At 40.0% G+C, this 24,647-nt stretch overlaps 2 protein-coding genes across 4 annotated transcripts; one reads left to right on the forward strand and one right to left on the reverse strand.

The window, feature by feature from the left end:
• Positions 1 to 1,819: 1,819 nt before the first annotated feature.
• Positions 1,820 to 14,874, reverse strand: slmapb (sarcolemma associated protein b). 3 transcript variants are annotated; one of them, XM_008277803.1, is made up of 10 exons: positions 14,859 to 14,874; positions 10,913 to 10,972; positions 8,768 to 8,896; positions 8,180 to 8,254; positions 7,743 to 8,045; positions 6,877 to 7,147; positions 6,537 to 6,708; positions 4,417 to 4,551; positions 3,457 to 3,544; positions 2,957 to 3,043 (listed from the first exon to the last, which is right to left on the reverse strand). In XM_008277803.1, exons 2-9 carry the CDS (start codon positions 10,962 to 10,964, stop codon positions 3,461 to 3,463), a joined length of 1,221 nt encoding a protein of 406 aa, XP_008276025.1. In that variant the 5' UTR covers positions 10,965 to 10,972; positions 14,859 to 14,874; the 3' UTR covers positions 2,957 to 3,043; positions 3,457 to 3,460. The 3 variants fall into 3 exon arrangements, with proteins under 3 accessions (XP_008276026.1, XP_008276025.1, XP_008276024.1); XM_008277802.1 differs by lacking the exon at positions 14,859 to 14,874 and adding an exon at positions 11,287 to 11,367; XM_008277804.1 differs by lacking the exons at positions 3,457 to 3,544; positions 14,859 to 14,874 and adding an exon at positions 11,287 to 11,368 and having other exon boundaries at positions 1,820 to 3,043.
• LOC103354435 (ceramide synthase 5-like) lies at positions 14,722 to 24,601 on the forward strand. Its single transcript, XM_008277801.1, has 10 exons — positions 14,722 to 15,063; positions 16,253 to 16,355; positions 16,572 to 16,702; positions 18,108 to 18,165; positions 18,272 to 18,322; positions 18,486 to 18,578; positions 20,655 to 20,783; positions 21,072 to 21,178; positions 21,330 to 21,486; positions 24,150 to 24,601. The coding sequence occupies exons 1-10, from the start codon at positions 14,888 to 14,890 to the stop codon at positions 24,282 to 24,284; spliced, it is 1,140 nt and encodes a 379-aa protein (XP_008276023.1). The 5' UTR covers positions 14,722 to 14,887; the 3' UTR covers positions 24,285 to 24,601.
• The last annotated feature ends 46 nt before the right edge of the window (positions 24,602 to 24,647 follow it).

The raw sequence follows: 24,647 nt of genomic DNA on the forward strand, positions 1-24,647 counted from the left end.
GAAACGGCATGGCTGCATAGAAATGTGGATCAGGTGTGTCATGATGGACGACTCATTCGTTCAGGGTCAGGGAATTTCTCTGGAGAAATGTCAGGAATGGAGATGCACGCTGCAACTTTCTCCACGAAGCGACCTTCAGTGTGGTCAGCCTGCTTAACTGCGCTGACTGTTGAGTCCTGTGAACCTGCAGCAGAAAGGCCAGCACAGCCACAGGTGGACCTGGGTCAGAGCCCCTGCTGGAAGTGATCAGTAACATTTCTTGATGGGAATTCAGTCAAACAACCAGAATGAGATGCAGACTGAAGAAAAAGAGATGCAACATAACTAAGGGGGTTGTTCAGCTCAAAGCAGGGGGAGGTCTTTCACGTGTGCTTGTGTCGCATCTGAATCAGCTTAAAGGGCTACTCGTGCAATTTATGTGCTTCCATAAAGCTTTGGCTCAAAGGAGACAAAATGCAAACAGAAAACAGTCAAACTCAAAGCAACAGAGGCTGAGATGTTAACACATTCTCAAACCTGTGTTGTTTAGCCTCTGTTTGGCAGGAGTTCATTTGTGGTGGGAACATGATCCAACATCAGTTGAACCCAACTACAAGATTCACTCTGCAATTCTGAGCTAAACAGTTCAGGTGTGCTTTGCATTCTAGGATGCTCTGAGGAAATAAATGATTTCTAACCGGAGAATAAATCCTGGACTAGTATTGGAGTATGTTGCTAATTTGATTTTTGGGCAGACAGAACCTTCATCTGGACCATCTTTCTGTGTTTATGCTCTTGTTCCACCCAAGACACATCCACAAATGAGCAGAGGGGTCGTTTGTGCTCATTTTGCATCACTTTTTTTTCACTTTAAAAATGAAGTTCCAAAGGGTGAAGCTCAAGAATCATAGAATCCTTTTAAAAAACATTTTGTTAGACTATTTATGACTCTTACATACCCTCTTCTTCTAACTCCTTATGATCAACACAGGCCTTGTGTTATAGATTTACAGTCTCAAGGAGAGACTCTATTGAAGTAACCAATATTTTTTTGGTCAAATTTCAGAAGGCAGAAAACATGACAATAAATAAGCTGGTCATCTTGTGTAAAAACCACCGGAATGTCCCTTTAACACAGGACATTGCTTATAATCAAGGGCTTAATACCAAAGTAAAGATGCAGCGATAAACTAAACCTCGGTAAAGCATGCAACATGCAATCATGTCTTACAAAATATTAGAGGAAAAACATTAAATCATGCTGTGTGCTTCCACAGTATTTTGGTGTCATACAGTTCAAGCTGCAGGTCATTTTCTTTTCATGTGCGTTTTCCATGTAGTGCTGTTGGCCAGATGATGCAAACACTGTCACCTGAAAAAACCTCTCTCCTCCTGAGTAACACACAGTGAGCTCTCTGCTGTCAGCATCAACCAGCTTCTTTAAATGTCATCTGTATTACAGGGGAGCGACTGGAAGGCGGAACAGCAGATACCCTTAACGGCATCCTTTGCTGGGGGGGGGGGGCAGAAGTAAACATTCTGCGAAACACATTTCCCTTCCCATTACATTTAAACATAGTACACATAACAATAAATTACCTCTGTGTTCATCTGCAGGGATGAAATGGGCCCAGCTGGATGGAGATGCTGGTGATTCAGAGGAAACAAAGCCACAGGAGGTAGCACGAGGTCTGATTTTATGTCCATACAGCTCAGTTAGTTCAACGACTGCCCTCTTCCTGCATGCAGCGCTATTAGATGCAATAATGCTCTTTAACTGAGATCACTGTTACATCTTAGAGCAGCTATATATATAAACTTTAAACGCCAAGAAACTGTATCTTTGAATCTCTTTGCATTTATTTACAGGGAATCGAACAAATTCAGAATTACTGGAAGTACACCAAATTAATATACATATTTAAAGATAGATTTTTAGATTTTCAAGAAACACTTAATCAATAAAAAATACATTTAGCTTTGGGCTTGTTTCCAGGTGTCTCGCAGTGGCTGCTGATAACAATACACTTAACAATGTATGTATACTATGTTGTATTAGGTTGTGATGTGTTACATAATACCCACTTCCTTTTTTTTGTTATACAACAGATGGACAGGGTTATTAATAAAACATCTGTTGTGCCAAACTTAACCTTGTCTGTTTTTCTTACCGGTACAATGATGATGTACAATTTAAAAAAAAAAAAAAAAAAAAGGAAAGTTTACTGGTTTATGCTCCTGTTGAGGAGGCTGTGCTACATCTGAGTGGATACGGAACAAAACAATTTAGTATTTTTATCATCATGTATCTGAAATGAAAAGCAGAAGAAAAGCAGAAGTAAAATACAAACACAGTACTTGAAGTCTAGAAATGGACCTTATCAATAAAGGAAATCGCTCTAAAAGGTGATTTGCTTGCAGTTCTGTTTAATGATGCTCTGCTGAAAAAACAAGATAAATTCCTGCTCAGCTAAACTATTTATTTTCACATTGATAATAGTTAACAGAATATGTTGCAGTGCTCATCACAGCCACCCACTGACGTGCAGTTATCATGCGCCTCATCGGGGGCTGTGTCATTGTGACAATGTTATCTATCACATATATGCGCTACATTTAAAGAGGTTCAAACTCCTAGTGATAAAGTTTAATCATATACGTAGAATTAGTTAAGTGTGTAAAGTATTTTACATTCATTAATGGATAAACCTAGAAGTCAAACTGGTAAACAGAAAACAACCCAACTAGATTTCCTTCAAATGACAGACATACAAACTTATTGATTTGCACACAAAACTGACATTCTTTTATTAACGTCTCTGCCAACTAAAATAGAGCATCTCAGAAATTAAACAGAGTTAAATATGAGCCCTCCTAATTAATAGTGCAGATATGATAAGGGGGCAAGTTTTGACATCTGATGACAAATATGAGTTTATTTCTGTATGTGTGTGTGTGTGTGTGTGTGTGTTGGAACAAGTTGCCCTCAGGTCCTGAAGAGCACAGCAGCAGTCACAGCTGTTAGAGCCACAGCGACCACAGGCCCCCAGATCATCCACGGCTTCTGAAACAGGCGGCAACACAGAAATGGAAACTTGAGCATCACCGCATGAAAACCACCCGTTCAAAGGAATTGCCAAAGCTTTGACAGAGGGAGTTTGCCACTGAGATCAAGGCGGTGCAAAGAGAACGCAAGTTGCAAACAGCTCTCTCAGATAAAAGATAAGCATCATTCAAGCCAAATAAGAGAAACGGTTGTTAAGCAGTAGCAATCCAGACAGGACAAACAGATGTCAGATGTTGGAACTGTATGATTAGAGAGGTTAGATTTCTGAGACGACAAGATTTTTGTTTATGGAGTTTCCCCCGAGGAGGGCATTCTGGGGAATGAGGAAAACCGGATTAAGTCATGCAATGATCTTAAAAACACTGATGAGGATGAATGATGTAGGCCGACTTGACAGGAGTAATGTGTACCTTACTACCACAATGCGCCGAAGCACCAATACAGCAAAGCCAGGATAAGGCCGATGACTATGGCTTGAACAGGCAGCAATAGGGAAGTCTACAGAAGGGAAGGGATATTATAGTAATCAACTGCAATGGGACATACTTTGGTTGGGCGTAGCTTTATTAATAGATCCCTCAGTCAGTATTCTGTGTCTGTAACTGATGTTTATACAAATCTCAAAGTCACACATGGCTGTTCACACATATGGATGCAAAGTAGCTGGCAGTGCGTAGGCTCCTACAAATCTGTCGTTGTCGGGGTGTGTTGTGTTTAGCACATAGTTCTATGTGTTTAGCACATAGTTCTATGTGCTAAACGAGTTATGCTTGTTGACACCGTTTTCATTATTATAGAAACTGAGCTGGAAGAGTTTTCAGTGGTTTGCTCTTGCCTGGCTGTCACTTGCATTGCATCAGAGGACCTTTTCATAAAGTTACGCCCCTGTAGTCGTGTTGTTGTGTGTTTGTTGAGGCTGTTGAACTTATAGAAGGCGTACCTGCTTACAAATTTCATTCACAATGAATAGCAGCTGTGTCTGGCCCAGCTTTGTGAGTCCGCATGTGTGAACGAACCATTAAAGCAACGATAAAAGTGGATGAGTAGAGGGGAGCAGGTGTGCAGAGATAAAAACAAAACATATCTTGTGAATCTTATAAAAGATTCACCGTTTATGCCTGGAGATACTTCGCAAAATAAATTCAATAGAATGTTGAAAACATAGTTTGGAAGCAGAGCTCATGCTTCCAAAAAACAGCTGAAGATGTTTTTGCTTCTTATGAAATACAAGATAAATAGTTTAACTGTAGCTCATTATCTCTACACTCAATGCCCCCTTAGTACACTATTTGCCAAACAGTTGCTTCTCATTATATGTTGTGAAAATACCTTCCCCCTTTCTTTTGAGTGTTTGACAGATCAGCACTCACCTTCGATCCTTTCTCCTGCAGGTCCTTCATGTTGGCTTTGCACTCCTCAAGTTCATCTGTAACCAACTGTTTTTCCTGCTCAGTCTTCTTGTATTTCTCCTTCAAGTCTGACAGCTCTGTCTTAGCCTCCTCACACTGTGTGAAGCAAATCATAGCATGAATTTAAAGAAAAATTCAACCGCATGTAATTTTGTCACTTCAGACTCAGTATAAAACTTGAAAGTTGAATGTATGATATCTCTTCCTCGCAGGCTTTTCCCTGTTTATAGGCAAACTCTGTGTTCTTCTGCTGAATTGTCCATATATTTAACTGATGAGGGCAAGCTCAGTCTATTTATGTGTAAAGGACACTGTAAGAGCACTCTATTTCCACTTTGATTCAGGGGCTGAATGAGCAGCACCGCATTCTAATGGATCACTTGTGGTAAAGGATGACTTCATCTCTACCTTCTGCTATTCAACATGATCCCCCCATCCAGCCTGCTAAACCTGACTGGGAGCATGCAGTAGTGCCAGCAAACAGCAACCTGTTGGACTGGAGGATGTCGTAAAAATTCGAGGTGTGGGTGACTTGAAAGAACCTTTCAGTATAGTCAATATTATTCTGGCCTCGATGACTACAACACCGTCTAAGAATAGAAAGTCGGTTGTAGCTGCCCCAAAATTCTCCGTGATGTGTACTCGGTCCCACTTTCAGGCATAAGAGCGAGAGACGTTTTCTAACCGAGAGCAATAATGCCATCTCCATGTCTATGGTGGCAAAAAAATAAAATAAAACCCTTGAATTAGATGCCTACATAGAACCACTGCCTATCTTATACTGTTGTGTCCTAATGTTCTGAATGCTCACCAGTAGATTTAACTTCTTATGAAATCTTAACTGATGTGAAGCTATACGGAATTTACAGGCAAATAAATGACTAATACATCATCGGACACAACATGCCCAGAGGACACACAGTCACTGGCCCTGTGGAACACAAAGCATCAGGCCTTGTATTTAATAAGTATGCCTAAGAAGAAATTGAGCCCTAAGTAGCCTTAATCTCAAACTTCTCAGAGCTGCACATTGGCCTGGTGGACGTACTTTTAAGCATTTGGGTACAGGCTATTACCTTTACTGGGAAAAATGGTTAATTTACTGTAGTTGTAGGCACATTCAACAGTGTTGCTGCTGCTAAAATGATTTAAAGAAAATGATTATACACTGATGTGTAAATGTCGTGCTCACACAAAATTATAACTGAAAGCACAAAGAAGAAAGTGCTTGAAATAGGTAGATACCACAGTATCAGAACATCCTGAGTATACATGTTTCTTAACGGTTCACGAGTACAGATGTAAAGAGACCAAGGAAGGTTTGACTAAATCATTATCATAGCTCAGGTATGTTTAAATTTAAATTCTATTAGAAAGTGAAAATAAAAGGTATACTGGCTAAACAGCAGCGGATGAATGCCATTTGTGTAATTTAAAAACATGTATTTACTGTTAGCTAAATAGAATTTCTACGTGCATTTTTTCACCTCTAGCCTTGGGGAAGCAGTTTGTCATACAAGTGATGGTGTTTTCTGTATTTAATTGAGTTTTCCTGCATCAAATTACGACCTTAGTACACAATGCCGCTGTCATTGTTCATCGTTTTTGTTCATTTCACTGTATGACTCTGCACGTAATTAAAGTATTTCACCTGCGTTACAAAGACAACCTCTTCCCCTTGCTGAGAGTGCATGCAGGAAATTTCATAAATACTGTAGCACCTTGTCAACATTGGCCCGGTAAAGCAGCTTTGTCAGCAGCAGCTGCAGTGCTTCAACAGTGCCTACCTACACTGGATCTGTTTTGCCACAGTTCTGCACCAGGAACAGTTATGATTTAGCTCCCAAATCAATATGCGCACATGTACTTGCATGTACATGAGAAGGAAGAAACAGACTTGATGCTTAAAACAACCTCAGGCACCACTTATGTGTGAAAGTGCAAGTCAAGCACGAGCTATTATGTGGCTTTTCAGTTGCAGGATTGGAAAATATAAGTAAAAGGCTGGGTCTAACTGTCAGCTTTGAAGTACAAGTATTCATCAGTATGATTTATTCTGAGCTGTAAGATCCCTTAGATACCTCTCTCTGCAGAGCCTTGCTGCAGCTGTCTGCCTCATCCAGTTGGGTTTGCAGCTTGGTGCTCTCCTGCTGGTGCTGGAGCTGCAGGGCCACCAGCCTCTTCTCCAGCTCCTGTTGGGATCGCTCGAGGGTTCTGAGGCTGTTGTTCAGCTCAGCACTCTGGGCACGCGAACTACCAGAAACAAAACACTGAGTTCAATAGTTGAAGTATGACAAGACGAAAAGTGTGCGTTATACTGTATAGCAAAACATGCTGGAGCTGAGTCAAGCAAACAAGGCACAGGGAGCACAAAGGTAGGGGTAAAGCTGAGCTCTTGGTAATGTAGATCAGTGCACTGACCTGGCAAGGTCCTTCTCCAGCTGCTGCTGTTTCTGCAGCAGTGCCTCTCTCTCAGTGCGCAGTGCTGCACAATCACTCTGCAGGTTACCCTTCTCTTTCTGGTGAGTCTTGAGGAGTTCCTCTTTCTCAGCCCGGAGGGAAACACATTCACTTTGCAGACTGCTCTTTTCCTTCTGGTGCTTATTCGCAATGTCCTGTTTCTCAGATCGCAGGACAGAACATTCCTTCTGAAGACCGTTACACTCTACCTGCATGGACTGCAGCTCACTGGCTGTAAAAAAAAAAAAAAAAAAAACTGGCTGTAAAAAAAAAAAAAAAGAAAAGAAGCACCTTATGTAATGATGCATCATTTGAGCAGATGTCTGTTGTTAATTTGTTTACAGAGGAAGTTAAAATTATCACAAAACCCTTATAATTGCATTTTTTTCACATAGCCTCTGAGCTTGAACAGATTGAATACAGCTGCAATTTTCTTCTTGCCAGAAAATATTTGAAATCATGCAGCAAGTAACCACTCTCTAGAAAAGAGAATATAAAGATTTGATTATAGGAGACAAGAACTACAGCTTATATTTGGAGGTTAAAATTGTTGTATTTACAATCAGTGTGGTAACCCTAAAATCCTTAAAAAAAAAAAAAAAAAAATACAGGCAATACTGTTTTAAATAGATAAAACATTAACAGATACTACAAGTGCCTGCACAGCTCATGAATAAGCAGGAATAATATTTCAAGGCAAATGCTTCCTTTCATGTATATATGACTGAAATAAACAATACTATGTGACCTACAGTTATTATGTCAGATACAAATAGTATCCTTTTTACCATTACATTTTGTTATCATGTGTTTAGACGTTATACTACCTTGTATTTCTGCAGTTTTCTGCCACTGCTTGCTCTGCTGCTGAAGGTCACGCTGCAGGTTGTCAATCTCACGCTCGTATTTGTTGGCAGTCTGACGCCACTTGTCCAGATCGTTCGAGACTGTTGCCAGGTTAGAGTGGATGGCAGCGACGTCACGGTCCCGCTCAGCAGTGGCCGCCTCCAGGGCACGTTTCAGGGACTTCACCTCATCACGTGCACTTTGTAGCTCGTCACGCGAACCGGAGGAGACGTCTAACTGCTCTCTGAGAACGCCCACCTCATCTTGGAGCTGCCGCAGCTGGCCTGTTCAGACCGGAGACAGTGTTTAGATTAGCGGTGGTGACATTTTTACTAAGACAGACACTGGGTCATAGAATTCAGCTACTTCAGGCAACAAAAACACAAAACTTTCCAATCCACAAACTACACAGACGTACCTTGAAGATATTTGATCTGTTTTGCAGATTCATCGGCTTGTTGTTTATTTTCTTTCCTCTCTTCATCCAGGATACCTACAAAATATAGTTGGTGTCACCACAAAACTGCTTTTTAAACAATCAGAACAAAATTAGAATGCAATGTTAAGAAACCTATTTGCACCTTTGGAGAAACTAAAAAGCCAAAGTAAATTGTAATATTTCTGTATGCTCTAAAATGAGATTATGAAATGGCAGTGCATCTCTTAACTGTCAGAGATAGAAAGTAGACCTTAACCAAGCACATGCTCAGTGACCACAAACTGGCAATCGAAATACGAGTGAAGCTGTGGCACTTCCTTCTCCAATTTAAGCACTATATGAAATGCGGAACACTAAGAAGTTTAACTCTGTGACTTCAGATTTGAAAGTTTTAAATGACATTTCAATACACAAAATATATATATTTTTTAATTAATCCTACCACTTTGAAGTGAATTCAATTCAAATAACACTTTTTTTTTATTAAGTTGCAGTAAACTATGTGTGGTTGTGTGTGTGGACATGTGTGGATGGTGTGTATCTAACGTCAGAGGTGTTCTGTGTTACCTTGTAGTTCAATGCATTTATGTTTCTCCGTATTAGCAAGCTCCTGGGCCTCTCGGAGGTCATCATTCAAGCGCTGAATCATTTTTTCTGAGTCACCAGAAGACCCCTTGTTTGACCTGGTCAGGTCATCTAATGAGGAAACACAAAACGAAATGATCCCAGTTAAAAAGATCCATCGCCCTCACATGAACATTTAGCTGTAAGGGCAGAACCTCTTATCTTCCTGCAAAGGTCACCACACTGCACGCACAGAGACTCCAAAGCAAAGCCTAAATAATGATACCTCACAAGTAATGATGGTAATTCAGTCAGTAACCATAAAAATGCAAAAATAACACAAAGTTCCACCATTTTCATTTTGCTACAGTCCCAAATATTTAACCAGGGCTGACATACTAAAAGATTTCCCAGGGTATTCAAATGGGCCTATTACATAAACTAATTGCTAACCTCAAAATAGACACAACTGCATTATCTGCATTTTTTATCAAAGCTTTCATTCCAAATTATCCGTCACCCATGCCACGTATGAGTGCGTGGCACATCCACATGGCTTGTTAATAATATGTAACTGTAAACAATGCACAAAGGGGACAGACTTGCCAGCGTTGTCAGGGGTCTGTTGTGTTTCCTAGAGGTGCAAACAAGCACCACAAATACTTGTGCTTTGCAAATACCCAGTGAATATCTTGATCCTCTAATCTAGCATGGCTAGAAAAAGAGATGACCTCATCTCAGAGCGAGCGTTTGGCAGAGGAGAAAACAAGAGTTGGGACAGGTCAAGCATGTGCACCATAAATGGACACATCACAGGACTTGGACTGCTGTGAAATGCTGCATTTGTTGTGAAAACTGAAGTGTCATTGTGTCTGGATTGCATGGCTACATGAGCACACAAACACTCATATATTGTTACTAGTGCTGTTAGATGGCGGTGATAAATGTCTCTAAAATTAACGGGTCTGAAACAAAGGCTGGAAGCTGGTGACACCCTCTGACTCAAGCACATGACCGCCCTGCTGCGTGCCAGACAAAGGATGGGAGGGCAATGCTCTGCCCAGTATGTGGTTGCGTGTTCCCTCATGTATGCATATGTATGAGCGCGAGCCAGAATGTGAGTGGGTTCCCTGTAAGTGCGCTGCCTGTGTCCAGTTTGTGTGGAAGATGAATGCCCTCTGTAGACAGCCGGACTGGATAAAGAGTATTGCAGATGAGGGTGCAACATGTTATCTTTAGTAACATTAGCTATCACAGCCATTATGCCTTAGTGTCGCAGAATGACACCTGACAAAGTTGTAATGGGATTAGTCCGCGTGTAAAAATACCTCGCAGACTAGTTGGGAATACTGAGCATCACGCTGCCTCAAGTGACGACAGAAAAAAAAAAAATGTAGGAGAAAGTCTTTTTTTAGCTCAAGCGCTGAAGGCTAGAGCCATCACGGTCCATCTTTCTCCGCTGTCTGTTTCCCTCCCAATGAATGTGACAGCGTTCTTTAACTGCATCAGAGGGTTAGCACTGCTTGCACTAAATGTCCACAGTATTCTCGTTAAAACTGCTGATCACACTGCCGGGAGGGATATTAATTTACAGCTGCAAAATGTTTTGTATGGGACGAATCCTTATCATTCTGAAGTGACTGTGATACTGTTGTTGTGAGGACACAGTTTGCTTTGTGCTCCCCATATACTGTGCAGTGTAGCATTACAAATTCATTCATCATGCAAAATTGATTCACTCTCTAATATGCTTTGCACATTTTTGCCATGAATGTCCTTGTTGATGTTTTTTGCATTCTCTTGAATTAAACCATCAGCACGTTGATCATTACGTTCTATTTTAATAAGTCATTCCAAATGCCACAGCTCTCACACATTAGTCTTGCCCTCTGTGCAAAGAGACTCCATCTTCTAATAAGCTGTTGACACGGGAGAAATCAGCCTCTAAAACAAGGCCATCTACAGCTCTGTAAGCTCTAAAGCTACCCAGCTGTCCTTTTAGGTCCTGACACTCATTTCAAGTGTGACTCATGCCTTTTTTTTTTTTTTTGCCAGGTACGAGCCATTTGGAGATCAAAACAATGACTAGTCATTTACTCAGATTGTGTTTGTCCATACACAGAGAGTAAAATAATAAAGCTGGGTTACCTTTAATCAGTGATACGTTATTCAGGGGATCACTCAGCTCTTTCTCATCCATTTGCTTATCTGTACAAAAAGAAAAAAAAGCACATATAATGTAAAGAAAAAAAGTACTTACACAGATTAAAATCAAGCATTAATGTTGACAAATGAAACAGACTATAATTAATGTCTTAACCAATCTGGTTAAGGCTTTTGTTGCTGTTTTTGTATTTCTTAAGGTAAATACAAAACTGGATGTTCACCTATAAACACATAAGTACTTTTTTTTTTCTTGAAGAAGTAGCTGCATAGAGCTGCCAAGAAATTTCCTTTGAGGACCAGCTGGCAGAAAAAGAACTAATAAAAGGTTAAGAATGAAACTTAGCAGGAAATATTACCTTGGGTGATCCAGGAGCTACAGTACTCTGTGTGCTGAGGCTACAGCAGTCCCTGACATGAAGAACTCTTCTCCAACTATCAGATTTTTTCAGATGTGAAATGGAACAGTCCAAGCAATGAACAGGGGTGGGGGGGACACCCAGTGGATGACAGAGACTGTGTAACAGACCTCCCTGCTGCTGTTGGACTGAAGCCAACACTGACAACAAACTGGCTAAATAAACAGACAGATTTCTTAAGTGTGGTCAAAATGCTACACTAGAGGCAAGTCTGATGAATGTCCCTAAAAACATGACCCCCCCTCCTATTTAGTGGCTGAAGTCCCCAGCCCCTCCACACTGGGTCATGTATCCGAGTAGGGCATCTCGGAAGCTGCAGCTGCATGCTGACACAGAGGGGTTTTGTTCAGCACGCTGAGCTGCTCTCTGGCCAGTTGGTACTGATGTAAAACTCTACAGGATGACAGTGAATAGGGACTGCTGGTGTTAGCGTGTGTGCCACGTATGTGTCGCATCCACATCCTCGCTTTGTTTTGCCCATTGGGACACTCACTTATCACTTTAAAAGCTATGAAGGACTGGCCCTGGAGTTAGATGTACACGTCAACCTGAGAGGAGAAGTTCTGCTGTCACTTATTTAGGGCTGTACAGTTTCATATCGACGATGGTACAATTATTTCTTATCATTAAAATGCAACAGGCTGTTGTAACAGACTGGTGCAAGTATGAATAGCTCTTGTGTCAACAGTGTTTTTCTTCTCTAGGTCAGGCCATTCCTAATGATAACATACATAAAGTACTTGATAGTAGAAAGCTGCACCCTAATAAATTTAACTGTGCAGGATAAAGTGCAAATTAATCAGTGTTAAGAGGAGACTGTCACCAACTCCACAACACTGGCAAGCTGCATATTTGAAGTGGAAATGAATGTATTAAACACATACAGTCTGCAGCTTTCTGCTAAAAGGTTCAAAAAGTTACAAAAACAAACAAAAAAAGGAGATAATCCATTGTTAGACACTGAAATCATTAACTTTGGCAACAGAACTTATCTTACAACTCTCATCATGAAATGTGAGATCCAATGAATTAAATTAAAAACATACAGTGAGTGACCTTAAGCCCAGTTTGTGACACAAAAGCTAAAAATTAAACAATATACAAATATGCAAATCACTGAAATGTTCTCAGTCAACTATTCTAACCCTTCTAAATTATTTTTTAAAAAGTTTTACCATCTTTACAAACTGTATTTTCTTACAAGGCAGTCATATCACTCTAGAGTAGAAACATGAATAGCTCCACTCTTAAAGAGACATCCAGGTGAGCGGTAAACATATTCTCACTGAAGTGATTGATCGACTCATCTTTTCTTACATACAACTCCCCATCAAAAACTCAAGTTATGGTAACCTACACAATCAATATCATATAAAATGATTCAAACCTCTGGTCACAGGCTTCAAGAGCTAGTGTATGCCAGATTGCAAAGATTAATGGCTTGAAATGTATGTTGTTCTACAGACAGCTGCCAAAAACGTATAGTCTCGACTCAGCAGTAATTCTGTCTTGATGATGTTGAATATATTCTGCCATGAGGCACTGGGCAGCCATCTTGAATGTAAGAAAAGTACAGCGTAAACCTGCAGTATACTGCCAGTTTATCAGGGACACATGGCTAAAATTGCTGCAGTGAAATGCGATATTCCCTGCTTCATGAAGATTGCAGTGCTCAGTGTTTGTTGATACCATTAATTGGTAATGTTGAAGGATTGTACAGTTCATGAACCAAGGACTTATTGCAGGGCTCTCGCATTAGATTTAGGTAGGTGCACCTAAAAAAAAATCTGCTGTTTACTTGTGTAGGTTATAAGGCTGGCCTGGGCATATATATTACTTATATGAGGTGGAAGCAAATTAAATGAAACTCAGTAAACAGTCATTTTGTAATTCACGACAAAATCTAAATGACATATAGTGTTGTATAGTATACTGTCAGTGACTTTGTTATACGTTTTTGACCTAACCTAACTTTCTTTCTCTTTAATTTATGTATTTAAAAGGAACAGCGTGCAGCTCAAACATAAATGTCACTATTGATGCACCCTACCAGATTATAGTTTCAAGTAATTTGCTTCTGCAAGCCATTGGCATGACGAACTAACTAACTAACTAACTAACTAACTACCTAACTAACTAACTAACTAACTAACTAAATAAATAAATAAATTTGCTAAAAACAAAACAAATAAAAACTATTTCCAGTCAATACAGGAAACCAATAATAGTATAAACTTAATGATACAGAGAAGAGCACACAAGGCACTCGGGAAACAATAACAAACACACTGAAGTTAGCTTCTGATTCGTAGCTTCCGGCAACAATTAAGGGGAAAGTTAAGGGGAAATTAAACATGCTCGACTGATTCATTCTTCCTCCCATTTTAATGACGTTAAACTGTGTTAGACATTTAGATAAACTCGTAATGTTTTCTGACCATCACTTTCACTTTTTATAATACCTTTATTCTACTTGTGAAACTGCAAAAACAAACATTAAAAATAACTCCACCTTTTTGCATTTTTCACAAATAGAAGAAAGGTATGGCAAACTAGACAGTGTTTTAAAGACTCTTTAGCCTCTGTGGGAAAATCGAGTCACGATATGAACAGTTTATATAAAGTGGCTTTAGATCTGGACAAGTTTGACATGTAAGATGTGGTCTACATGGAAAGTAAAATCCTAAAAATGAAGAAAAAAAAACAATAAAGGTCTCATTTTCTATTTGTTTACAGTTGGTTTCAGTCAATATTAAACGTTTACCTAAAATGGTTAACGCGGTTTTTGTCATTAAAGTGTGGGGGAAACCTCATTACTCACTCCGGTCTGTCAGTAAAGCTTCCCTTAAGTTTTCCCTTAACTACCAAAGCAGAAGCTACGAACCAGAAGCTAACTTCAGCGTCGTCTACGCAAATAAATAAGCTGACTAATATGGCATGTATGCTTTTATCTAGGTTGTTTAGTGAACATTACAGTAGGTTACTGGTTAGAACGTGGAGCTATTTGTTTCGCTTCCCTGCTGTTGCCTTCAATAAAACGTTGAATGTGGCAAAAAAAAAAAAAAAAAGTACTTTAACTACCACTAATCCTAACCACACAAATCCCCAAATATGGCTAGCTTACTGCCGTTAATAAACAAGTGGCTAATTTAGCATTAGCTAATCATGCTAATTGCTAATTGGAGGTCTAACTTCGCTCGGTTGGAGTTAGCTTTAAGTTAGCTGTCTTGGACTCCTGTTTTCAAGGCATAACAACGTGTCAGAGAAAACACGGCTGTGCGTTCATCCTTCCAGCGGACTACCTCACTGAAATGCGATGGGTGTTTCCTTTCCGCCTGTTACGTGTCACGCTAGAAAGTCCGAGCAGTTTACTCATAGGAGCCGAACCAGAAGTGATGCTTTACTCCAGAGGCAGCGGTGGGGGCTGCAAAGTTTTCTGTTAGCCGAAACCAAACCAACAGATGTCCGACGAGTGATTTCTTTTTTCTTTTTTTTCCCCCCCACAGCTTTACCTTATTTGTCGAGTATTTTCTGCTCCCCGATGACTACCTCTATCTCCACCTGGTTCTGGAGTGACAGATTTTGGTTTCCCGAAAATGTGTCCTGGGCGGACCTGGAGCATCCACCACCTGGTGTGGAGTATCCCCGGCTGGAGCACTTACTGTGTATTCTGCCCCTGGCTGTCGGAGTTTTTCTCCTGAGAAAGCTGTTTGAAAGGTAATTTCGACCTTTAGTTGTTTTGTTAATGGTGGTTAGTTTCGTGTGTGTGTGTGACTTTAAGCTCATGGAGCAACTTTGGTGCGCAAAGAAAAAAAAAGAGGAAGAAAAAAAACAAAAAACGTGACTATCCAAATGACTTCCAGGAATCTGTAATTCTATTTTTAGTGATTCTTTGTGAGCACAAACTATCTAGAAAGTAGAACTATGCAAAATTGTCATTTCTATCATTATAATTATTAGAATAATTCTTATTATATTACCAAAAAGTCCCAGCCCCCTCCATGTGACTGCTGATTGTAGTCCATGTTTCAGTCACAACAACATTTCAGGTGTGACAATAATACAAGAATTCACAGTTTTTGCCTTTGTTTGTTTAAAAGTGCATTAAAATATCTCCACTAGACTGATCCATGTTTATCTTCCTATTTTTTTTTTGAGGTGCTTTATGGGGAACTAAACCAGAAATGGCATCGCTCAGGCTAAAGCAGAACGTTTCATTCTCGTCTGTCTTCCTCAGGACAAACTTTTACAACTGCACAGGAAGTCCTTTTTTTACAGCTAAATTAAGCAAATGGACCCAACTTTCCGAAGAGTGTTTCATTTAAAGTAAAATCACCGCTGAAGGGAAACGCCAAAACTCCACTCTACTCCATGCTGCTATTCATTCACTCTTTTTTTTTCCCCCCATGTTGCGGAAACTATTCCAGATAAGTGGGGTGTTGTTAGGTTGACTTGTAACAAGTGACTCCCAATTTGAAAACTATCCAGCTCAACCTGATGATCTTGTGACACACATTAGTATTTTGATTCCATGCGTCCCCTCCCATCCTCCTGTCTCCCATAATCTCACATGACAGGTCATCACGGCCCTGTTTAGACTAGGTGCAACATTCCCCAGGATTCCTCCTCTCTACCGCTTGCCTCTGCCTCCCCAATGGCTTCTATTGTGCTCTCCTTCCTTGTCACTCTAAGTCAAACACAGTCGTGGATGTCAAACATAACTTTGTGGGTAAACTGTGAAAGCTCAGCCACTCATGTTAATGGTGGAATCCCCTGGAAAATGCTGGCTAATAGTTTGTGTGTTTCTGTAGCATGAAACTTCCCACTCTGACTCTGTCCTTGTCCGAATGTCTCTTTTAATACCACACCATCTCTGTGTCCCCACCCTCTGTCTGTGTGTATACAGGCTAGTGGCCAAGCCCTGTGCCCACATACTTCAGATTCAGGCGGGAGTGCCTCGGCAAGCTCAGCCCAATGCTGTCCTGGAGAGGCTGTATCAGTCCAAAACGGTACATAAAGCCTGTGTTTGTTCTGCAGTTCATTGCATGTTCCTGCACACAGTGCAACACTGTCATCGCATTGGAATACGCCACCACATTCATAATTATACCTTCAGTAAATACCTCATGTCGTGTGACAAGATTACCTATTGGTATGTGGTTTTACAAGCAGTTACTTTGGAAAAAGCAAGTCATGTTGTAATTGTTCTGTATTGTCCTCCTCAGTGTCCAGACGCGAGGCAGCTTGAAGGACTCTCCAAGCAGCTGGACTGGGATGTGCGGAAGATACAGAGATGGTTTCGAATCCGTCGGAACCAAGACAGGCCCAGTATGCAGAAAAAGTTCTGTGAGAGCATGTAAGTTGCTACAGAGGTTCCTGCTGTACTGCTCTATGATTCACATCCAGTAAAAATTAACTGCACTGCAGGAAATGTGAGGTTAGTTTATGCTGATTTACAGGTGGATCCACTCTGGCCCATATTGAAATACCTCAATTATGGAATTGATTGTCATGAAATTTTGCACAGACATCCAAAGGTTTTACTTATATTGTCAGCCTCTACTTGATCACTACTTGGTCACTGACCCCAGATGATGAATCCTAATGACATTAATGATGCCTTGATTTTTGTTTCAGTGCCACTCTGATGTTGATATTTGTGCTTTTAAATCAAGTGTCTCAACAGCTTTGGGGTGGATTGCCATAAAATTGAATACAGATGTTCTTTTGGAAACTAATTACGTTGGTCGTCAGTTTTCACACAGTGCCATAATCAAGTAAAAAAAAAGTTTTTTAAAAATGTTCTTTTACAAGACTCATGATGTTTGCATCAGGAGTCGACTGATGTTTTTCTTCAGGCTGATATCGATAATGGTTATTATTAATCAAGGAGCTCAATGATAGATATTTGGAACCCATAAAAATTCTGAATAACACAAACTTAATAGTTGCTTAAAAAGCTCTTGTTTATTCACATATTTAGTGTTTGTAATTAAAAGAGACCTTTTCAGCATTTTACCTTCAGTGTTTTACCGTGATGTGTAACAAGATAAATAGTGTTGCAGGCCAGACTTTGCTTAAGACCACAGAGTGACGACTACAGATCGAAAGAAGCGGCTGGATCAGAGCCAAAGAAGCACACTTTAAAATTAACTAATTTTATAGACAGTTTGTTTTTTTAAAAAAAGTAACAAGAGTAAAATGAAATATGTCAAAAGCTTACAAACAAATTCATTTTCTAGAATATTTAAAACTGTTTGAAGCACCGGAAAAAGACAAAGACAACAAAAATAAAGTATACAATAAAATAGAAATAAAGTACAGGTTTAGACCAGACTTTATAAAAAGAAAACAAGTAAGCAGTGGAATAAACAGCTGTATTTATTTTACTTTAAAAAAAAAAATGTCTACAGTCAGAGTAAAGCTTAGACCCAAGAGGAGCTGATTCCAGCAGCAGCAGCATAATGACTAAACAGCATTTCACCATATCTGGTCTGAACTCTGGGCACCAGAACCTGACCAGTCCCTGCAGATCTGAAAGACCTACCAGGCTAGCACTTAGCAAACATATCGCTGATGTATTTTGGGCCCAGACCATTCAGGCTTCTAGATAATAAATATGGCCTTAAATTCAGTTTCATGTTTAACTGGAAGCCAGTGAAGGGGTCTAAGAATCAGAGTAATGTGTGTTTGTCAGTAGAATGAGGAGACCAAGTGAGATTTTTCTACTTTGTGAGCTTTATTCTTTTCTTTTAATTCAGGTGGCGCTTCACATTTTACCTGGCGATCTTTCTCTATTCCATTTCCCATTTATGGGTGGTAAGTTGGTCTCACACACTGCATGACTTTGCACAATACCAATATCGTTGCACTGAAGTGATTTGTTTGACTGACTGTATGCTTTCATTCACATTTTACCCGTTAGTCACCTTGGATGTGGAATACCAGGCAGTGTTGGTACAACTACCCCTTTCAGGTTAACATCTTTTTTTTTTCTTTTTTTTTAAAAAATTACCTGCATCATATTAAGCAGCTAATATCATGACGTAACTCTGTGATGTGATCGGTTCGGCATCGTTGTGTTGGCAAGTCAGTATGACTACATATTTGTTTAAGGTGTGTTTGTTTATTTCTCAAAGTCTCTGAGTCCTGGCCAGTACAACCACTATGTAGCTGAACTGGCTTTCTACTGGTCTCTGATGTTTTCTCAGTTCATAGACATTAAGCGTAAGGTGAGTCAACAACACTATTGTGCTGCCTCTAAATAGCACCACTGAACACCCATTATATCAGACCAGTTCTTTCAGTCTCTCGTGTTTACTTTGTTTAATATCCCTTTTTCATTCATTTCTTTGGCACTGTGCTTTAGCCTAAATGTCACGTTGTTTGCTGTTGCCATCGCATTAGAATTAACGTATGATTATGTGCTCTGGGAAAATACATCAGACAATACAATGTACACACACACTTGCATGTCTGAAAAAGTAACTAAAGGTGGAAATTGTTTAATTTTTTTTTTGTTTTTTTTGACCAATTTGTGCAGACAGATTAAATTTTGTTTGACACAGTGCTTACAGATAAAGGTGATGTGCTTGAACACAATTACAAGGAAAATGAGCTTTTTCAGTCATTTAATAGACAAAAATATCAATAAGTGTAACATTCCTCTGGTGAAAAAATAAGGACATCTTGGGATCAGAAGCTAGAATTGCCTGTTTTGGCAGAAATAACTTCTTGGCTGCCTTTTGCGTAATCGTCCACCAGCCTTCGACGATGGCTTGCTAGAATTATTGATCACTTTTCTGTGCAAAATTCCTTAGGTTGCAAGATGTTTCAGCATTATCTTGCATGTGCTGCCTGTCCACAGCACATTGTTCCAAATGGCCCGCTCTTTGCCTTTGTGTTCACTGACAAACCGTAGTTTTGCACTGATGTTCTTTTTGGACAGCAGAGACTTTATTTCATGACACGCCTCCCATGTAGGTCACATTTTTGGCTGGTTTGAATGCAGATGCATCACTTTATCTGCAACTTTTGGATTCTTGGAGATGCCTTTTCATCGAAGGCTCTGCTCTAAATTTACTGGGGTGGTCTGTCCTGGACAAATCCACAGTTGTGTAAAATTGAAACCATGTGTGGATGATTTTCCTTGCAGTGGACTGATTCGTTTCAAATAATTTGGAGATCTTTTTAAATCTCTTTCTTGACTCAAAGGCATCCACAACTGTTTGTATGAAGACCTTAGAGATGTTTAGATCTTGGCATGATGACACCTCACACTTTGATGGCAAAGAGAACACCAGATTCTGGATGTCAGGGGTTTAAATGGGACATCTGACACCACAGATATGTATAATAAAGGCTAGCTGTCTCGTCTGCGCTACCAGCCAAAGGAATTGCACGGCCACACTGGCGGCCATCTTGGTACGGTCCGCTCGCTCACCCATAATGTTGTGTTGGAGTGGTGCATGTGCTTTTTAAATAGCCATAACTTGCTCAATTTTTTTACCGATTTTCAAACGGTTTGGTTTGTTTTAAACGTCAGAGGTGGAGTTATGACACTACTCTCACGGCCAATTTGTATTTTAGTAATTATTTTGTATTTTATTTGTATTTCTGTAATTTGAATTGTAGCCACGTTAATAACGTTTGTAAGAAACCAAACCATTTGTAAATCCATCAAGATTTCAGCGAGATAAGAGTATTTATGTTTGTGCAGATCACTCACCTTCCTTCACGTACCACAGGTAGAGCTTGCCTGTATCAAGATGGCCGAAGGGTGATCCCGTTCAAAATGCCGCCTTAAGACATCTAGCCTTTATTATAAATATCTATGCCTGACACTCCCTAAGGAGGGTCTTATCTTCGACACCTAATCTGGAACCCCTCATTCAAAACTTTATGGATTAAAAGGTGACATAAATGCAGGGGTATACTTACTTTTGATCTGTTTTCTAACTTACATTATGGAAATGATTCATTGTTATGCGTCATTTGTTTTAATACATTACCTTTAACAATAGGTTTCAAAAAGGATCAAGTGTTTGTTTGCTTTGTCATATGCCTATTCAGATGAATGTAGCTTCACATCCCAGCCTGTCACCCCACGATTTACACAAGGCCATTCAGTTGGTGTCATAACTGACAGTACTGACAAATGTACAGACCGCAAGTTAGGTTCTCATTGTTCATTCAGTTGCAGGTGTTTTCATGTGCTTGTAAATTTACAATGCAAGCAACTCGAGCGTCCCATTCATCACTTTGCCCTTCTTTCTCTCTGTCATCTCCATTCATTTTGCTGTTGACAGGATTTCGTCATCATGCTCGTCCACCACCTGGCAACCATAATCCTCATCACTTTCTCGTATGCCAACAACATGCTCAGAGCCGGCACTTTGGTCTTGTGCGTGCACGACGCGTCTGACATCTTCCTTGAGGTACAGAGATGGGTTTTTCTGCTTTGTATTCTTTTTTCTTTTTCTTTTTTTTCTGTCAGTTTTAAGTAGAAAATTTAAAGGGGGTTGTGGGTTTGTTGAAAGTGTAAGTAAACACAGCTGGGAGAGATTATACAACTGTGCTGTGAGCTACTTGTACCCGTTTCACAGAGAAACACATTTCTTATGGACATTAGATTTGCAAAATGTCATTGGTGTAAATTACAACATTGAGATTTTGATTTGATATTTTCTGGTTTTTAATCATGAATGTCTTATTTGTCCCCCAAGGCAGCCAAGCTGGCCAACTATGCCAAGTACCAGAGGCTATGTGATGGCCTGTTTGTGGTGTTCAGCATAAGCTTTTTCCTCACTCGACTTGTCATCTTTCCTTTCTGGTGAGACAAATGAGAGCTTGTTTACACATTGAATGACATGTTTGAATAATAATAGCCATTTTACACAGAATCGGTCACTTAATGAACTGAAAGATGTCATAATAATATATCGAGAGCTCCAGTAACTTCTGCATGTGTGTATTTGTTGAAGGATTGTTCACAGTGTTCTGTTTGAGAGCTGGGAGATCGTTGGACCATATCGGGCCTGGTGGCTGTTCAACGGCCTACTGCTGGTCCTGCAGACTCTTCACATCATCTGGTTCTACCTCATCGCTCGCATTGCTATCAAGGCCATATTCAAGGGAAAGGTTAGTACTCTGGCTTTCTGTTGGGTGTAGTACAAATTTTAGCCAATACTAGCGGCATTGCTTTATCTGTTGGTCCACACCTTTGGTCAAGAAATCTCTGAGTACCCTGGTACAAAAATGATAAAGGTACATAGCTGAATGTCCATGATTATGTTCCAGCTGGGGTCAGAGGGATGCACTATAAAGCAAGTTTGATTTCGACAGGCTTTCTTTGCATTTGGCTGGCTCAACAAAGCCACAGTTTGAGGTAATAGTATCAGGAAAGTGTTCGTCAGCTGTCTTTGTTAACCCAGGATTTCATCAGACTCTGCATGCTACCAAAAAAGGAGCCATTTGTTGCGTCATATGACTCTCCTTTCAAACAAAATGGACTGCCTACTTCAGTAAAGAGGAACAGATTACTATAATGGAGAGCTGTGGTGAATGTAAAAATGTGTTACAGTAAAATGAGCTGGTATTTCAAATGATGTAAAAGAAGAGTTATGGTATAAAACTGTCAACTGTGTAAGTTAATATATTTATTTTAACCACTCAACAAATGCGTTTAGGTCTGACACTACCCCATAATGAAGGATACATGAAAATCACTTTAGTTTTTGGCCGAGTAAAAGTGAAATTTATGTTACTGATTGAATATTCTCTGTGATAAATACAAGTAGACCAGTCAATTTTGTAATCTGTGTTCCATTAGCTGCAGTACCAGCAGTGTAAATGAACTTGTTTTCCAATCAGGACCAAGTATAAAAACATAATTCTGCATCTACAGCTGAAGATAAAGATATTACATGAAGAAGAATTTGCTGAAAAATGTAAACATCACTTATTAACAAAGTCTATATTCATGTCAATATCATCTACAGACAGCAAAACAAAACATACTGGCCAAAACAAAAAAACATATTTTTCAAGTTAGATGAGAGGATTCTAAACCATGTAGTCCAGCAGTAAAAATACGAGTTCAGCGTTTTACTCATTGTGCCACCCATAGACATGTGCCTTTATTATACATGTGGTGCCACCGATCAGCTCGATTAGAATCCCTTTTCATTCCTGCACATCTTTTCCATTCTGTCAGATGTTCACAGGGCTCAAGACTGAGACCTTTGTTTTTTTTAAGGGGGTTTGAGTTGAACTTTCAACTGGTCGCACTGGTGTGAGTGCATGATGATCATGAAGCTGTTTTGGTGTCACTGTAACGGGTGCAGGAAGCTACTGAGTTAACCACAGCGGTGGAAAGCAGCACTTTTATAGCTTCGGTGGACTGTGGTATTTACTTAAAAATGAGACCTCTCGTGAAATGTGGAGCACACCTGCATTCGCTGTTATCTATGCACGGAACAGCGCGTGTAGGTGCGCTCCACATCGCACAAAAACAATACTCGGTTCCATCTCGGACAAATCTGACACTAAAGCACCCCAGTTCAACTATTTTCTAAGTATTTTTCGGTCACACACCTGTCTGAGCACACCGCAGCCACCAAACAGCAGAAACTACCACAGCCTGCAGTGTGGGGCATTTAGGGAACATCTGTAAATTGTAGCATCTGTTGATAAGCAGATGTTCAACAAGTGATGTGTTTTTGCCTGTGACAAGGTAGGAGGTGCTACCAGTGAAAAAGTTAGTCTGGAGCCCTGGTTTAACACCTGGTGATTATTCAGGAAGCACACCCAGATTGACTGGTGATAGTCACAACTTAACACAGACACATGCTCTCTGTTTAGTAATAACACACAAAACATATTATTGTCTGACAAAGCAAAACCCACAATATAGAAACACGTTGTGTTGTGTGTTAGTCTGTGCATTCATGGTCAGAGATACAGAGCAGAAGTTGAAGCTTAACTCGAGTTTGTTCACTGAAACACACACAGCAGCCTCCCACCACAACAATACAAAGCATAACATTAGTTTGATAAAATGCATCAGAACAAACTGACGCCACGTTGAATGTTTTCAGTTTGCAAAGTTTATGGATTGCAATATACTGAAGGGGTTCCTGCTAATATTTTCTCATGCTTAATACAGCAACAGTGTCTCTCGTCTCGCACCATAATGTATTAAAACGTACCGTTAGTGAATCGTATTGCAACCCATGTATCTAGATTCGTATCGGATCGCCTCTCAAGGTAGAGATGCACACCCCTAGTCTATATATATGTCAAAACAAAGCTTGACAACAAAAACATGGATTACCACAAAATGAATCACTGATGCACTGAGGATGAAGCCTACCGACGCTGGTGATCCCCTGGTTTTTCCAGAGGTGTCACCACCAGCTTGACATTTGTGGCTGTATAAAATGTCGTATGGGATGAATTGTCAAAACATATGTTGTGATCAGCATATACAATATATGAAAACTTTTGTGATCCCTTGTCATCTATCCCGTCATCTAGCACTGATCAGGCCGAAATCTGAATTTCTCCACAACAACACCTGAAAAATGAGATTTAGTGCTAATTGGCAAATGTTAGAACGGCAGCATGCTACTACACTGAGATCGTGAACATCAGGACGTTGGTGTTATCTTTGTCAGCACACTTACAGAATTACAGAGCCGTTAGTGCGGGTGTTGATATTTCATCTCGTTTTTAATCATAAAAGTAACTGTAAAAGCCTAGTTAGTTAAAAACGTCATTCTTGTTTGTGTTTTATTTTGCAGGTGTCCAAAGATGACCGCAGTGACATAGAAAGCAGCTCAGATGAGGAGAATCATTCCAGCTACAATAAAAGCACCTTAAAACCAAAGGACCGCAACAACAGCAGTAACCTCAATGGAGAAACTCATGACCACTGAGGACCAAAAGGGAAGACCTTCTTCCTGTGAGGCTTTCATTCTGAAAGACTTTAAGTTTTTGTTTTTTTTTCACTCGGGAGACATTTGTGAACTGTTTGGATGGAGAGAGAGGACTTGGAAACAGGAGAGCTCCATGCAGACGTAGCAATGTCCTACTGAGTGAGTCAGGTTTACAGTGTGAAGTTTACACATGCGGTTTGCTTTCAGGAGTAGACAGAGAATGTGTGTGGTCTGTCTGTTCCTCTATGTGTGTGGGTGTTCTTAAAGTTAGCAGCTGAAGCTAATGCATATGCAAATAAATGAATTTTCTTATTAAATATCGGTGGTAAATTTTTTACTGCCTTACAACAAATCACTGCATCT

This window comes from Stegastes partitus, unplaced genomic scaffold, assembly GCF_000690725.1.
Source record: "Stegastes partitus isolate 25-593 unplaced genomic scaffold, Stegastes_partitus-1.0.2 Scaffold108, whole genome shotgun sequence".
NCBI classification, from domain to species: Eukaryota; Metazoa; Chordata; class Actinopteri; family Pomacentridae; genus Stegastes; species Stegastes partitus.

Excerpts from the sequence above, each read along its gene's own strand:
- slmapb (XM_008277803.1), bottom strand. The coding sequence starts at position 10,964 with ATGGATGAGAAAGAGCTGAGTGATCCCCTGAATAACGTATCACTGATT. Across the intron at positions 8,897-10,912 it reads TAACGTATCACTGATTAAAG|ATGACCTGACCAGGTCAAAC; the intron begins GTAACCCAGCTT and ends TTTCCTCATTAG. Across the intron at positions 3,545-4,416 it reads TGCAGGAGAAAGGATCGAAG|ACTTCCCTATTGCTGCCTGT; the intron begins GTGAGTGCTGAT and ends TCCCTTCTGTAG.
- LOC103354435 (XM_008277801.1), top strand. The coding sequence starts at position 14,888 with ATGACTACCTCTATCTCCACCTGGTTCTGGAGTGACAGATTTTGGTTT. Across the intron at positions 16,356-16,571 it reads GGCTGTATCAGTCCAAAACG|TGTCCAGACGCGAGGCAGCT; the intron begins GTACATAAAGCC and ends TGTCCTCCTCAG. Across the intron at positions 18,323-18,485 it reads GGTACAACTACCCCTTTCAG|TCTCTGAGTCCTGGCCAGTA; the intron begins GTTAACATCTTT and ends TATTTCTCAAAG.